Source organism: Phacochoerus africanus, chromosome 5 (genome assembly GCF_016906955.1).
Source record: "Phacochoerus africanus isolate WHEZ1 chromosome 5, ROS_Pafr_v1, whole genome shotgun sequence".
Taxonomy (NCBI): Eukaryota; Metazoa; Chordata; class Mammalia; order Artiodactyla; family Suidae; genus Phacochoerus; species Phacochoerus africanus.
The window spans coordinates 17741205-17758977 of record NC_062548.1 but is presented as its reverse complement, the minus strand read 5'-3'; the positions used below and the strand labels follow the sequence as shown (position 1 = coordinate 17758977).

Below are 17773 nucleotides of genomic sequence, written 5' to 3'. Positions count from 1 at the left end.
AACTCCACTGTACTGGTTGTTCAGGTTTTAACTTTTTCCCCATCTGCTTGCTATTTTTACTATTTAGAGTCCTCAGGCAGTTGGTTTTATATTCTTTCTAATTTTTAGTTGTAATCAGTGAGAGAGAGAGAGGCTGTGGTGAACATAATCTATTCTGTCCAGCACTGGAATTGGCATAAAAAAATAGGTACATTATGGCTGTGAATGCGGACCTTGGCCCAGGAACTTCCATATGCCATGGGTGCAGCTATTAAAAAGAAAATTCTGGAGTTCCCGTTGTGGCTCAGCAGAAACAAATCTGACTAGCATACATGTGGATGCAGGTTCGATCCCTGGCCTCGCTCAGTGGGTTAAGGATCTGGCGTTGCAGTGAGTTGTGGTGTAGATCACAGACACAGCTCTGATCCGGTGTTGCTGTGGCTGTGGCGTAGGCCGGTGGCTACAGCTCCGATTGGACCCCCTAGCCTGGGAACCTCTATATGCCATGGGTGCGGCCCTGAAAAGATTAAAAAAAAAAAATTCTGAGGGAAAATTATTTTTAATTTATAATTATCTACCCAAACTGTCAATCCAATGTGATGGTAGAAGAAAGCTATTTTTAGACTTTGAACCTCTTAGAAATTTTACCTCTCTGTTTTCTCCAGGAAGCTGTTATGTTTTACCAAAACAAGTGATTAAACCAAGGGGGAAAGGAGAATGCCATGTCTAAGAAAAGGAAGCTTCAGGGTAGGGAAGAGACTGGAAGTCTTAGCATGACAGCTGTGCAGCAAGCCCAGAGAGCAGCCAGCCAATTCAGGGCCTCCAGAGTGAATGAGGAAGGTCAAGGGTTCCAGGGAAGGTCTCCAAGGAAGAATGCAGTTCACAGATTTCTTGATGTGGGTGATCTTGTTGAAAATATTTGCTCAGAAAAGATAGTGGCATAGAAAATGTAACAACAAAATATGAATATATTAACTCCAAGAAAAGCAATTTGTGCTCAAAAGGAAATAATCATAGTTTACTATAAACATTTCTGATGTAACGTATTCCTAGAAAAATGTTTTTCATGGAATTGAGCCTTAAAAATACTGGGGTTAGGAATTGATAGCTCAGAAGTGACTTCATAAATCAAATAAAAGAAGATGAGAGTGGGGGCAAGATTAAACTATATTAACTAGGAATACTCACTTGTGATGAATCCATATAGAAACTGAAGGATAAAAGTTGGGATAGTTACTGCTTTGGGAGAGAAGGAGTGTTTGATTAGGTTGGGGCACATGGCAGGGGGCGGGATGTCTTCAAAGTTCCATTTCTTGACCTAGGTGGTGGTAATCAGGGTGTTTGACTTAAAATAACTCTTTATTTTTATATTTATTTAAATTTTAGGAGTTCCCTTTGTGGCTCAGTGGTATTGAACCCACTAGTATCCATGAGGATGTGGGTTTGATCCCTGGCCTCGTCCAGTGGGTTAAGGATCTGGAGTTGCCATGTACTGTGGGGTAGGTTGCAGACATGGCTCAGATCCAGCATTGCTGTGGCTGTGGTGTAGGTCGGCAGCTGCAGCTCCAGTTCGACCTCTAGCCTGGGAATTTACATATGCTGCATGCTCGGCCCTAAAAAGCAATAAAATAAAATAAAATAAAATAAAATAAAAAATAAAAAAATTTGTCCTTAAAGAAAATTTACAAAATACAACAAAGTAGAAGTTAGGAAAGGTACCTTTATTAAATTCTTTCCCACCATTCAGAAACAGTTGATATTTTAACGTTTCGGTATTTTAAAAAATCACTTATCCTTTTTCTGATTACTTAGTTTACATTTTTTTGTAGAAAATTATGAAAATACATAAAAGTTTAATAATAAAAATAAAAATTATCTTTGATCCCACTACACAAATCTTTTTTTTATAAATTGAGGTGAAATTTATGTTACAAAATTAAACATTTAAGAACTTTAAATTTTTTTCCAACTTTATTGAAATATAGCAGACATATGTCACTAATTTTAATTAAGGCGTGCAACCTCAAATAATGGTTTGACATGTATATTGTAAAATGGTTACTGTAGTAAATTTAGTTAGTATCCATCTCATATGAATACAAGAAAAAGAAACAAAATGTTCCTTTTGTGATGAGAATTCAGTATTTACTCTTGATTTTCTTATGTATCATGCAGCAGTGTTAACTACAGTCGTCCTGTTGTATATTACATCCCTAGTACTTATTTATCTTATGGCTGGAATTTGTATCTTCCTCCAATCCCCCTCCTCCCATTCTGGCACCTCTCCACCCCATCTCACCTCTAGTAACTACAGATTTGATCTCTTTTTCTATGAGTTTGGGGTGTTTTTTTTGGGGGGGGTTGTTAAGATTCCACATATAGGTGAGATCATATAGTATTTATTTTTCTCTGACTTATTTCGCTTAGTGTAATGCCACCAGAGTCCGTCCATGTTGTCTCAGATGGCAGGATTTCCTCATTTTTTAGGGCTGAATAATATTCACACACACACACACACAACCCCCAACAACTTCTTTATCCATTTATCTGTTCATGGATCCATGTCCTGACTATTGTACATAATGCTGCCATGAACGTGGGAGTACAGTGTTTCTGTTTGCTTTGAGTATGTTCCTAGAAGCAGAATTGCTGGATTGTGTGGTAGTTTTAGTTTTAATTTTTGAGGAATTTCCATATTGTTTTCCATAGTGGCTGTTCCAGTATACATTCCCACCAACAGTGCTCAAGCATTCCCTTTTTTCCACATACTTGCCAGCACTGGTTATTTTCTTTTTTATGATAGCCATAATAAGAGATATGAAGTGATATTGTAGTTTTGACTTGCATTTCCCTAATGACTAGTGATTTTGAGCATCTTTTCACATACCTCTTGACTATGTGTATATCCTCTTTGAAAAAATGTCTATTCAGGTCTTTTGCTCATTTTTTTAACTGGGTTATTTGGGGGTTTTTGCTATTGATTGTTTAAGTTTTTTAATATATTTTGGATATGAACCCCTTGTCAGATATATGGTTTTCAAATATTTTTTCCCATTCTCTATGTTGACTTTTCACTTTGTTGATTGTTTCCTTTGCTGGGCAGGAACTTTGTGGGGTTTTTTGTTTGTTTTGGCTACACTCACGGCGTGTGGAAGTTCCCAGTCCAGGGATCAAATCCATGCCTCAGTTGTGACCTGTGCCACAGCTGTGGCAATGCCAGATCCTTAACCCACTGTGCTCCAGGAGAACTTCCAGAAATTTTGTGGTGTGATATAGTTTTACTTGTTTGTTTTTTATTTTGTTGCTTATGGTTTAGGTGTCTAAAAAACTTATTGCCAAGACCTATATCAAGGAGCTTTTTACCCTATGTTTTCTTCTAGGAGTTTCATGGTTTTAGGTCTTTAATCCATTTAAGTCTTCAATCTATTTTGAGTTAATTTTTTGTGGATAGTGAAAGATAGGGGTCTAATTTTATCCTTTTACATTTAAATGTCCATTTTTCCCAGCACCAGTTATTGAAGAGACTGTCTTTTCTCCATTCTTGGCTCTCTTGTCAAATGTTAGTTAACTATATATGCTTGCATTTACTTCTGGGCTCTCAGTTCTGTTCTATTGATCTATTTTTATGCCAGTGATTTAGTTTTGATGACTACAACTTTAGGGTATAACTTGAAATCAGAAGTATGATGCTTCCTGCTTTGTTCGTCTTCCTCAAGATTGCTTTGGCTATTCAAGATCTGTTGTGGTTTCATATAAGTTTTAGGATTGTTTTTTCTTTTATGAAAAAAATGCCATTGGTATCTTGATGGGGATTGCATTGACTCTGCCAAAAGATTGCTATTGGTAATATTGACATTTTAACAACATTATTTCTGCCAATCCATGAATATGGGATACCTTTCCATTTATTTGTGTCTTTAAGTCCTTTCATCAATGTCTTGTAGTTTTCAGAGGAGAGATCTTTCACCTCCTTGGTTAAACTTATTCCTAATTATTTTATTGTTTTTGATGTTATTGTAAATGGGATTATTTTCATTATTTCTTTTTCAGACAGTTCATTGTTAGTTTGTAGAAACACTACTGATTTTTATAGATTAATTTTTTATGCTGCAACTTTACTGAAGCTGTTGATTAGATCTAACAGTTGATAGGGCAGGGAGTGTCTTTATGGTTATCTATATATAAAATCTTGTCATCTGCAAATACAATTTTACATATTCCTTTCCAATTCTGATGCCTTCATACTTCTTTTTCTTACCTGATTGCTCTGAATAGGAGTTGTGAGAGTCGGCACCCTTGTCTTGTTCCTGGTATTCAAATTTCTACCGTTGGGTATGATGTTAGCTGTGAGCTTATCATATATGGTCTTTATTATGTTGTTACATTCCTGCTATACCTAATTTGTTAATAGTTTTTTCCAGGAACAGATGTTGAATTTTATCAAATGCTTGTTCTGTGTCTGCTGAGATTATTATATGATTCATTTTCATTCTATTAATTTGGTATATCACATTGACATACATATGTTGAATCATCCTCACATCCCAAATCACCAGCAGTGTACAAGGGTTCTCTTTTCTGCACATCCTCACCAATGCTTATTTCTTATCTTTTTGAAAGTAGCCATTCTAATAGGTATGAGGTGGCATCTCATTGTGGTTTTGATTTGATTTGCATTTCCCTAAACACCTTCCCATGAACCTGTTGGCCATCTGTGTGTCTTCTTTGGAAAAAGTCTCTTTAGTTCTTCTGCCCCCGCCTTTTTTTTTAGGTTTTTAGGGCACACCTGAGGCATATGGAAGTTCCCAGATTAGGGGTCTAAATGGACCTACACCCGCAACCTCATGGTTTCTAGTCAGATTTGTTTTGGCTGCGCCATGATGGGAACTCCCAGATTTTCAAAATTTTTGATCTTAGAACCTCTTTATGCTTTTAATAATTATTGAATACCCCAAAGAGGTTTTATTTAGGTATGTTATATCTTTGGTATTTACTGTAGTAGAAGCTCAAACTGAGAAGTTATTTAAATATGCATTCATTCACTTAAAACATAATAAACCCATGCCACAGCCAGGGCAACTCAGGATCTGAGCCATGTCCGTGACTTACACTACAGCTCACGGCAACGCCAGATCCTTAACTTACTGAGTGAGGCCAGGGACCGAACTCACATCCTCATGGACCCTAGTCTGGTTTGTTAACTGTTGAGCCACGAAGGGAACTCCAGGATTGTTTATTCTATTTCTACTTTATTTCACTCCAGTTTTAAAAATTTTGTTTGAATGTGTTTTGTTTGGTTGGGGGGTTGGGGGGACTTGGTCAAAAGCAGATTTTCAAACTTTTTTTTTTGCTTTTTGCTTTTTAGGGCCACACCTGTGGCACATGGAGGTTTCCAGGCTAGGGGTCTAATCGGAGCTGTAGCCAACGGCCTACGCCAGAGCCACAGCAACGCCAGATCCGAGCCGTGTCTGCTACCTACACCACAGCTCATGGCAACACTGGATCCTTAACCCACTGAGTTAGGCCAGGGATCAAACCCGCAACCTCATGGTTTCTAGTCAGATTTGTTTTGGCTGCACCATGATGGGAACTCCCAGATTTTCAAAATTTTTGATCTCAGAACCTCTTTATGCTTTTAATAATTATTGAATACCCCAAAGAGGTTTTATTTAGGTATGTTATATCTTTGGTATTTACTGTAGTAGAAGCTCAAACTGAGAAGTTATTTAAATATGCATTCATTCACTTAAAACATAATAAACCCATTACACAGTAACAAAATTTTTTATGAATAATAACTTTTCCTAAAAAACAATGGAAAGACTTGCATTGCTTCTCTTTATTGCGAAACAATGGAAAGACTTGCATTGCTTCTCTTTATTGCAAATCTTTTTAATGTCTGCCGTAATATAAGATTATTGGATTCTCACATCAATCTACTGCATTGTCACATCATGCATGTAGCCTTTGGAAAACTACACCTATGAGAGAATAATAATGAAGGAGGCAAATAATGTCTTAAGTTTATCTTCAGGGACCTAGGAGACGCGAGTTGGAGACTGGTTTTAAGATTCGTTGTTTCTGGGAAAACTGGGAGTGTTCAGAAACCTTACAATTTCTCATCGTACCTTAGGGAAGTGGTATTGGTTGTTTATGTACCCAAATACAAAATATTTGGGGAAGTTATTATTTGTGTCAAAGATGAACCTTGTTTTAGAATCAAATATTAAAAAGAAGTTCTTATTTGCATAATCACTTCATTGATGTTACTTATACTGAAGCAAAACGAACATCTGTATTTCTTTAAGAAAACATTTATTCTTGGAGGTCTCGTCGTGGCGCAGTGGTTAACGAATCCGACTAGGAACCATGGGGTTGCGGGTTCGATCCCTGGCCTTGCTCAGTGGGTTAACAATCTGGCATTGCCGTGAGCTGTGGTGTAGGTCGCAGACGCAGCTCGGATCCCGCAACGCTGTGGCTCTGGCGTAGGCCGGTGGCTGCAGCTCCGATTCGACCCCGAGCCTAGGAACCTCCATATGCCGAAGGAGCGGCCTTAGAAAAGGCAAAAAGACAAAAAACAAAAAAAAAACATTTATTTTTGCTCAGTTGGTTGATATCCCATCTTATTCCATAAAGTACTTGGGGCAACTTTCCAGATAAGTAATATAGTAGGATTTTGAATATAGATGGGACAAGGAGAAAAATGGTTAGAAATTAAGATAAAGTCAAGCATAAAGTTAGCACATAAAATGTACTTCATATACTTTTGTATAGCTTTTAGAAGTGGGAGAAAACTATAGTGTTTTCAAATGTTCCAACTTAAAGATTCACTAAGGGTTTTAAATTACACCATCCTTAGCAACTTTAAAGTATAATGTCATTTATGAAAATCTGTTCTTATTCACCTTTCCAAGGAAAATAAACTTACGTAATGCCAGTCTACTTTGCTAGTGAATTGACTTGCTAATAGTTATTACAATAGCTTTGTCACAGTTTATTAAGCTTTATTCAACTTTATTGTATTTATTGAGGAATTAAACTACTATTCTGTTTCGTTGAAAATGCTGGAGTGGTAATTGCATTCGATAACTTAATGCAACAAAAGGGACAGAGCACAGCACTGCGATCTGGAAAAGACTAGAGATCTAATTTTGGTTCAGAGTCTGGATTACAAACCTAGCCAGTCACATACTTCTTGCTCATGGGTCGGGAAGTGTGGATCGTGGGAAGGGAGTAACAATATAATGTGGGAGACGGAAGCACTCTATAGTGTTGAGGTGTTGTTTGTTTTTTATGGAAGGCACTTAAATTCTCACTTCACACTATTAGAATTACTTCACACTCCAGAATTAGTATACCAGAATTACAGTTTGTATACCAGGGTTACTCAGGTGTATGCATTTGTCACAATTATACAGTTAAGATTTGTGCATTAAATGTGTGTAAATTTTTCCTTAAAAAAATCTAAAAGTAATAGTCAAGTAGTTAGTGGGTAAAGGTGGAGATAAAACAGGAAAGACACAATTTTCAAAGCTGAGTGATAGGGAATGAGATTATTACACTGTTCTTTTCACGCTGTGTATGTACATTTGATGCTTTCCATGTTAAGGTGTTTTTTTTTTTTTTGTCTTTTTGCTATTTCTTGGGCCGCTACCGCGGCATGTGGAGGTTCCCAGGCTAGGGATTGAATCGGAGCTGTAGCCTCTGGTCTACGCCAGAGCCACAGCAACGTGGGATCCGAGCCACGTCTGCAACCTACACCACAGCTCACCGCAACGCCAGATCCTTAACCCATTGAGCGAGGGCAGAGTCCGAACCCGCAACCTCATGGTTCCTAGTCGGATTCGTTAACCACTGCGCCACGACGGGAACTCCCAAGTTTTTTTTTTTTAATGCAACATTCTGGTCTACCATATTAGAAGGTCAAAAGATAGTATGTAGAACTGATAAATCAAGAAGTAGCAATGTAAGCATATTATTTAGAAATCTGGACATAAATAAGAGCAGGAAAAAGTTAAAAAACATCAAAGTGGTTGCCTATGATGATCAGACGGGGTGTGGAGAGGAAGTAGAAAATATCTCTTTCCTCGAGTAGGAAATATCTCTTTTTTAATTAAGGCTTTCAGTGTTGTTTGATTTTTAAACCTTAGGCATGCATGTATTACTTGGGTAAAACGATGTATTTATTCTGTGGATTACGGCATTGTTTTCAACGAAGATATCCATATGGTCATATGTGAATAATTAGGCGGAGACTAATGCTTAGACTATAAAAATTCTGTTTACACGCAGTGATTTTGACAGCGTGCCAGTTATCTCCATTGCGAAGCTGGTGATTTACATTTGAATTCCTACTTCCGATGAGTAGTACTTCAAAGTTTGATCGCATAGTTTGTCCCTGACTGTACGCATGCCCTCCTGTGGTTTGTTATTTACACAGTAGTCAAGTGATCATAAATAAGCTTATAGTACTCTCCTGCTTAAAAGCCACTGAATGTCTTCCCATTGCAATTAGAATGAAATTCAAACTCTTCATCACGCCTGCAGACAAGGCTGTAAATAATATAAGCGATGGGAGCATACCTCATTCTCCCGTCACCTTCCCTCATCAGTGTTGGCTCTGATGGCCTTCTTGTACACACTCGTGGCTCATTCCTGCCTCCAGGCCTTTGTACCTGCCGTTCTTTATGAGCCTGGCTGCTTCTCAGCATTTAGGATTTAATTCCTGAAAAAGCCCTTCCCTGGCCGTCTAGCTAAAGTTGTTCCTTCCATCCCTTCTTCATCTAGAGCAGTGGTGCTGAGTGTGGTCCTCAGACCAGAAGCAGGAGCATCACTTGAGAGCATTTTGTTTTGTTTGGTGACGCAGGGTCTTAGGCCCCACCACAGACCTGCTGAAGTAAAAATCCGCATTTTAACAAAAACCCCAAGGGGACGGTATGCAGTTTAAAAATTTCAAAAGCTCTGATCTAGAATAATCCCCTTCCCAATTTTCCTGTGTATCTAACAGCTCATCCATTTCTGGAGGTCACTTCAACATTTGCCTGCCTATTACTTCTCCCCAGATGGAATGTAAGCCCTACAAGGGCACCGTTTTGTCTGACTTATTACAAACTCCTGGATCCCAGCACCTGAGCCACTGTCTGCACCTAGAACATGCTCAATGAGTATCTGATGTGTAACAGAATATACAGATATGATCGAGATTCTGTTGCATTCCTTGAAGTATATAACAGGGAACATCTTCATTGTTCTCACTTGCTTGTAAAATTGGGGTTATTCTTACCTCCCAACATCATCATGAAGAGGTTTCGCTCTATTTCTGGGACACTATTAAAGTGATGTGACTAATAATCACTGGTCTATTCTCATTTTCAGGTTGTTTCTCTTCAGAACCAAAGTTTAGATTGTATTGAGTAATTTGCTACAGATTAAAAACATTTTCTTTTTGGTATTTTAAAAAGCACTTTCATTCAAAGTTAAAGTTATTGTCAGAGGTTTTTAATCCAGAGTAAACGTATCCAAAGTAAACTTGATATTTGTATCAAATTTTATTAAATCAGAATTTAATAATTTTAATAAGAAAATAAGATTCTGAAAATGTTAAGTCAAATGCAAAATTTAAAGTTAAACTACAAATAAAAACTGGGCAACGAATGTATCAATTTTTTACTCTTGAGGTAAGTTTTCTAAGAAAGACTTACAGTTGGTTTGTTTTTGTTTGTTTGTTTGTTTGTTTTTTTAGGGGTGCACATGGAAGTTCCCAGGCTAGGGGTCGAATTGGAGCCACAACTGCCAGCCTACTACACCACAGCCACAGCAACACAGGATCCGAGCCACGTCTGTGACCTACACCACAGCTAACCGCACTGCCGGATCCCTGACCCACTAATTGAGGCCAGGGATCGAACCCTCATCTTCATGGATACTAGTTGGATTCATTTTTACTGTGCCACAAAGGGAACTCCAGTAATTGGCAACTTTGAGATTCAGATGGGTATAGGGGCATGTCATGCTCAGGTATTTCTACATTTTTAAAAACAGGAAAACTCAAATATAGGGTTAATGGTTTTCTTTATTTTACAGATGGGGTCGAGGATTTGGTCTTTTGGGCTCCATTTTTGGAAAGGATGGTGTATTAAACCAGCCAAACAGTGTCTTTGGACTTATATTTTATATATTACAGTTATTACTTGGTAAGTATTTATACAGCAATACAAAAATAAGTTTGTTATATTCTGCTCAGTACGTTGTGTCTTTATCCTGAAGTGGTCTTTATATTAAATAAAAGCATATGTTAATGCTAGAACCATGGTTTGTAACACATTTTTGTGTTGTGCAAACTTGGCTCACTAAGATTTTGATGATGCTCCTGCTCAACTTGGTGTCTGTTGGTGTTTGATCAGGGAGGGATATCAGCACCCATGATGCCCAGAGATATAAGCCCCATTCAGGGAAACGATGACTCCACAGTTTGCCCTGAAAACCCTTTCCTTATTATTTTGTATAGTTTGTAGCTATTTGAAAGTATTATGCATTGAGAAAACATTAATGGTAAACAAATTCATTCATAATTCCATCACCTTTACATAACTACTGCTGCCATTGTATTCTTTTTTTTTGCTTTTTTTTTTTTTTGCTTTTTTGCTTTTTAGGGCTGCATCTGAAGCATATGGAAGTTCCTGGGCTAGGGATCAAATTGGAGCTACAGCTGCCAGCCACAGCCACAGCAATGCCAGATCTGACCCGAGTCTGTGCCGCATCTTCAATCTACACCACAGCTCATGGCAATGCTGGATCCTTAACCCACTGAGCAAGGCCAGGGATCAAACCTGCATCCTCATGGATACTAGTCGGGTTCCTTTCCACTGAGCCACAAGGGGAGCTCCATATTCTTTTTTTTTCACTTCATTTTAATTTTTTAAATTTTTAAATTTTTATTTATTTTTTAATATTTTATTTTTTCCATTATAGTTGGTTTACAGTGTTCTGTCAGTTTCTGCTGTACAGCAGAGTGACCCAGTCACACATATACATATATTCTTTTTCTCACATTATCCTTCATCATAAGTGACTAGATATAGTTCTCTGTGCTATACAGCAGGATCTCATTGCTTATCTACTCCAAATGCAATAGTCTGCATCTGTTAACCTCAGACTCCAGTCCATCCCTCCCCCTCCTCCATGGATGCCACAAGTCTGTTCTCCAAGTCCGTGAGTGTCTTTTCTGTGGAAAGGTTCATTTGTGCTGTATATTAGATTCCATATATAAGTGATATCATATAGTATTTGTCTTTCTCTGACTTGACTTAGTATGAGAGTCTCCAGTTCCATCCATGTTGCTGCAAATGGCATTATTTTGTTCTTTTTATGGCTGAGTAGTATTCCATTGTGTATATATACTACATCTTCCTAACCCATTCATCTGTTGATGGACATTGAGTTTGTTTCCATGTCTTGGCCATTGAGAATAGTGCTGCAATGAACATATGGGTGCATGTGTCTCTTTCAGTGAAAGTTTTGTCTGGATATACGCCCAGGAGTGGGATTGCTGGATCGTATATGGTAGTTCTATATTTAGTTTTCTGAGGTACCTCCATACTATTTTCCATAGTGGTTGTACCAATTTACATTCCCACCGACAGTGAAGGAGGGTTCCCTTTTCTCCACACCCTCTCCAGCATTTATTGTTTGTTGATTTCACTTAATTTTACGTGAACCCTTGTATTGTCTGTCTCCTTCGGTGTTTTGTTATTGTGGACATCAAGGCTTCAGATTTTTTTATGTTCTAAATAACACTGCAGTGATTGACTTTGTTTAAAGTCTCCTTCACACACACCCTTCCCTCTTTAAATTATTTCTGCAAAATAAATAAATGTGGGATAAATGAGTCAACAAACATAGATTTGGTATGGATTTTAGTAGGTATAGTCAAACTGCTTTTTCTTCAGCTGTCAGGTTTCCCCAAAGCTTCATCTTCATTTTAAAAAGTTTTTTCCGTAAGATTTCTAATTCAGTAGTTACATATTAGTAGCCATTATTTTAATTTTACTGTATTTTAATTTCCTTTCATTGCCAGTTTAGTTATTGGGATCTGGATATAGTACATTTCATATTTATTACAAACATTTTGCCCATTCTTTATCCTTTTTTACATTAGTTTTGTGGATTTTTTTGGGGGGGGGGTCTTTTTGCCTTTTCTAGGGCTGCTCCCATGGCATATAGAGGTTCCCAGGCTAGGGGTCTAATCGGAGCTGTAGCTGCCGGCCTGCACCAGAGCCACAGCAACTCGGGATCCGAGCCATGTCTGCAACCTACACCACAGCTATGCCGGATCCTTAACCCACTGAGCAAGGCCAGGGATTGAACCCACAACCTCATGGTTCCTAGTCGGGTTCATTAACCACTGAGCCACACGGGAACTCCAGTTTTGTGAATTTTGATTATAAAGTTTTTATACGTTTTGGGTTAAATCCCTCCATTTTTGCCCTTGCATTTTAATTGTTAATATTTTATCCTGTTGATCTGCCAGGTCTTATGTCTAGCTGCAGTAGCTTTATTAATGAATCAGATTGTGAATCTAAATTTTTCTCAATAGTTGTATCAAGTTTGCCCAATTCCGGAGTTCCTCTTGTGGCTCAGTGGTTAGTGAATGTGACTAGCATCCAGGAGGATGCAAGTTTGATCCCTGGCCTTGCTCTGTGGGTTAAGGATCCGGCGTTGCTGTGAGCTGTGGTGCTGGGGATCAAACTCACGCCTCTGCAGTGACTCAAGCTGCTGCAGTCAGATTCTTAACCCACTGTGTCACAGCAGGAACTCCAGTCGTTCTTTTTTGAACTTTTTTTTCTTGGAGTACTGATCGTGGCTCAGCAGTAACAAACCCAGTTAGTGTCCATGAGGACTTGGGTTTGATCCCTGGCCTTGCTTAGTGGATTAAACAATCTGGCGTTGCTGTGAGCCATGGTAAAGGTCACAGACATGGCTTGGATCTGGCATTGCTGTGGCTGTGGCTTAGGCTGGCAGCTACAGCTCCGATTTGACCCCTAGCCTGGGAACCTAACCTCCATATGCCATGGGTGCAGCCCTAAAAGCACCCAAAAAAGCCCAAAAAATAGAAAACATTTTTCTTCTTATTTTTTTGTTTTTGTTGGTTTTGGGGGGTTTGTTTTTGTTTTTTGCATAACTGATGTATCTTAGTGATCTTTCCATAGCTGCAAAAGATTCCATTGCTTGATTGTACAATCATTTATTTCGAGTTTCGGCACATTTTAAATTCCATTAGGAATTTCTTTGTGTGTGTGTGTGTCTTTTTAGGGCCCCATCCGAGCCACGTGTGTGATTTACACCACAGCCCATGGTAACACCAGATCCTTAACCAACTGAGAGAGGCCAGGATCAAACCCGAGTTCTCATGGCTACTGGTTGGGTTCTTTAGTGCTAAGCCGCAATGGGAACTCCTCCACTGGGAATTTTATCCCGAGCCACCAGTTATATTACATTAGCACTGGTTTTTTATAGGAATATTTAACTACTTTATGTATAAAGTATACTTTATACTTTTTACTAATACTTGAATATTTATGGAGCATTCTAAGAATACCTGTTAGTTTTTTTAATCTGCACAACAGGAAGTTCCCACTGTGGCTTAGCAGTAGCAAGCCGGACTAGTATCCATGAAGACAAGGGTTCGATCCCTGGCCTCGCTCAGTGAGTTAAAGGATCTAGCGTTGCTGTGAGTTATGGTGTAGTTCACAGACGTGGCTCAGATCTGGCATTGCTGTGGCTGTGGCGTAGGCCGGTAGCTGCAGCTCTGATTCAATTCCTAGCCTGGGAACTTCCATATGCTGCAGATGTGGCCCTAAAAAGCTAAAAAAAAAAAAAAAAATTTGCACAACAGTCTTAGGAAGCAGTCATGATTATTATTCCAGTTTTACAGTTAAGGAAAAGGGTTGCACAGAGAGTAAATAACTTGTCCATATCTTTTTTGTTTTGTTTTGTTTTGGGCTGCACTTGTGGCATGTGGAAGTTCCCCAGCCAGAGATTAAACTCGAGCTTCAGTGACAATGCCTCATCCTTAACCTACTGCACCACAAGGGAACTCCAATTTTTGAAGTTTTAGATGTCAGCATAGATGAGGTATGCAAACTTTTCTTTTTTGTTAAGGGCCAGATAGGAAATAATTTTAGGCTTTACTGATTGTCACAGCTACTCAACTCTGCCACTCTAGTGGAAAAGTAGCCATGGACACTACCTACATTAATGCACGTGGCTGGATTACAGATAAATCCAATAGCATCTTAGTCTTTTTTTTTTTTTGGTCATGCCTGTGGCATGCAGAAGTTCTAAGGCCAAGGACTGAATTTGAGCCATAGCAGTGACAACACCAGATCCTTAACCCACTGAGGCACCAGGGAGTTCCAGCATCTTAGTCTTGAAGAGCCTGTTGAAGGCTCATATACTCTAGTACTAACTGGTCATGTGGGCAGAACGGTCCCTGTGGCTAGGCTGTGGCCTACAGGCAACTTCTCATTCATCTGGCCATGGGGATTTCACCTTAATTCACCTCTTCAAACCAAATCCCACCTTTTCTCAATTTTTTCCTGTTGCTATGATCTTTATCCATGAGTTTTGGGGTAAGAGAGTAAGTAGTTTAATATGCTCAGCCATCTTCCCTGGCCTCAAACGAAATGCACCTCGCAATAAATGCACATGTTCTCAATACTGTTGGCTGCAGGAAATAACAAAACAGTACATGTGAAGATGTCAGATAGCATCAAGAATTCAGGCAAGCCTTTGTCTTAAGAGCCCAGCTTAGCACACCTAATGGCCTTTCTCCTTGATCTGCTTTGACCCACACGTGGCCAACTGGCTAAATGTGGTTTCCCTTATCCCCTAGGGTGAGCCCTTTCTGCAATGTTTATCTTGATTTTCTTTTTTTTTTCCCTTCAGCAGCAACATGTTGGTATCATCATCTCCCATTATGGGTTTTTTGATAAATGTGATCTAAACATGGGAAAACAGATTTTACTTTCCACGGCGGGGGAGCCAGCCTCTATTGAAAAGGCCAGGGGAAGAGTCTCACCAAATGCGTCCTTCTTGGAGAAGGTTGTGGTCCCCATGTTACTTTAGTCACCAGAGGAGCTGGGGCTGTCGGTTGTACACATCAGCTTCATTGCGTAATGTGATTGCAAGACGGCACATGTTCTTTGCGTCTTAACTGAGGCTAGTTTTTGAAATAAGTGGTATTTCATCTAGAACACTGACAAGTCAAAAGCATTGCTGCTGTAAAACTGGTAGTCTGTGTGCACAGTCAACCTGCCTCATCTTAACAACATGGACTTGTAGTTCTGTCCTCAGATTTCATAGAATCTTGTTGTAAGATCAGTATTCCAGCACCTCACAAAATGTTACCTTTTACTTTGTCTCCAGTGTCAAGGTCTGATGGAACCAAGTGTCTCTTTCTTTTGCAGGCATGACAGCAAGTGCAGTTGCAGCTTTAATCCTCATGACATCCTCCATCATGTCTGTAGTAGGCTCTTTGTACCTGGCCTACATTCTGTACTTTGTGCTGAAGGAGTTTTGCATCATCTGCGTCATCACATACGTGCTGAACTTCATTCTTCTTATCATCAACTACAAACGACTAGTTTACTTAAATGAGGCCTGGAAACGGCAACTGCAGCCCAAGCAGGACTGACAACCTGACAGACTCTTAACTGAAGTCCCTTTTTTTCCATTAAGTTTATTTTGCAGCAGTTGGTTTTTTTGTTTTGTTTGGTTTTGTTTTTTAAATTCTTCACAACAGACACTTTTCCCTAAGAATCTTAAACTGATTTTTTAAAATCCTGTAAATTAGAAGGGGCCCAGGCTATTTCTGTGTCAATCTTCATTTTAAAATATGGATACAAAAAAAAAAAAGAGGATACGCCGAGCCAATCAAAGACAAGCTTTAACTTTACTTTGGAGATGTTTCTGAAATAATAAATTGTAGCCCCAGCCCCCTTCCCTCAAATGTAAAGTGAGCAACCATTGCTAGTAATTCTCTAATGTGTATAAATTAAATTTCAGGTATAACAAATGTGATCATGACATGAAAATATTTTAGAATAGATACTGTATTAAATATTGCCATGTTTACAATATGTAAGATGTTTTTAGCCGATGGATTTAAACATGTAGATTCAATTAGAATCCATTTATGTGATATTTGTAAATAAAGGTAGAAATATTGGATCCATCCCTGCAGAACTTACTGTACAGTTTAGTTGAAGTGTAGCAATGAAGAATTGTCAGCTCAACGTTGACTGAAGAAATAGTGAAAATAGTAAGTCCCTACAGAGCATCTTGTGAAAAGTACTGACAGCTGTGGGTCCAGCATTGGCAGCAAAAATAATAGAGCGACTGGTTCCCTTTCATCTCCTTCTTCTGAAAGGAAGAAACTAAATTTGGACATTGGAGTCAAGCTTATAACTAGTCATACAATTGGGTCAATGATAACCTTACAGAATGAGTCATGTGACCAGACTTTTAAGTCCAAGCCTTCAGGACACTAAGATGGGAAAATGGGTAGATGTCTTTGGAGAAAAGCTGGAAATAGGAACATGACATTTTTAGGTAAAGTCTCTTACAACAGTTGAATTTTCATGCAGGTATTTTTCCTTACCATCGGTGCCAGTCACCCAAACAGTATTGACTTTGAACTAATCAGCATGAGCCCAGTTGCTCCAGAGTAGGATAGCTCCATAGCGTTTTCCCTGTTTCTTTCGGCTCTAACCAACCAGAGGTCTAGTTGAATTGTTTTAGTGTCAGAGAATGGATTTGTACACTTCAGGGCTGACCTGCTGCTCAGTTTGCTTCATTGGCAGGAGTACTGAAAGTAGAACTATCTCCAGGTGAAACACAGTGATGTTGTCACTTACTCTTTCTAATAACGCAAATGCAGAGTTTTTAAAAGTGATTTGAATAAACCCTAATGAAATAGTGACAGTATGTTTCTATGGTTAATATCTTCTATCAGAATGTGAAAAGTGCCTTCTGTCTTTAAATCTCAAGCCAAATATTTTATGTGTTGAACTTGGGCAGAAGTGTCCTTCCTTCCTTCCTTAGCATGAAGTAGAAACCTTGCATTCTGTGGAAACCTTCCGTGTGATCACTTTATTCCTTAGGTTGAGAAGTAGGAGCAATGTTTTTGCTTCCAGTTCCACTCGTCATTATGTTAAAAGGAGCCCGGTGACTTTTGAGTGCTTTATTTGCCTTCTTTTTGAAGGGAGGGGACAGGCGATGCTCTCTAAACAGTAATGTGTAGAGTCAGCGACTGTCTAGCAGTTTCCAACTAACTGTTGTAATTGATGCAATGTCTTCTTCTGGCCCAAGGCAGGTATAAAATCTGAAGTGTAATGTACTTTTAACCAGTTTAAACCAACTTTGTAAAAGATGGCTTAATTCAGATTTCATCAAGGCTTATGTTTTCCCACGAATGTGAATACTTCAATGCTTGTTTTATTATGGGTGTACTGTTCTTGTTTCTATAGTTAAAGAACCCTAGAAAGCGTTGCTTAGATGTCTGGTATTTATGGAGAAACAAGGCCTGACACTGGAGAACTGCAGCGCGGTCACCTGCCAGCAGTACTGCCCGTTCTCCCCAGCCGTTCACTGCTTCTCTCTTCTCTGCTAGAATGGAAATGGCTTCACAGTGAAGACTTCGTGGTATATGTAACTCTGGTTATGCTAAACAAGTTCCTCGTGCCCCAGTTTTAAATTGTTTTTCACCACGTTCTATGTCACTCAGCAGGGGAGA

At 38.9% G+C, this 17773-nt stretch overlaps 1 protein-coding gene across 1 annotated transcript in view; it reads left to right on the top strand.

Moving 5' to 3' along the window:
* Positions 1-17453, top strand: part of VKORC1L1 (vitamin K epoxide reductase complex subunit 1 like 1) — a 73813-nt gene extending 56360 nt beyond the window's left edge. The window contains exons 2-3 of the mRNA XM_047779948.1: positions 10063-10172; positions 15447-17453. Of these exons, the coding sequence (XP_047635904.1) occupies positions 10063-10172; positions 15447-15673 (337 nt within the window). The 3' untranslated portion in view covers positions 15674-17453. The remainder of the gene's footprint in view (positions 1-10062; positions 10173-15446) is intronic.
* Positions 17454-17773: the final 320 nt, after the last annotated feature.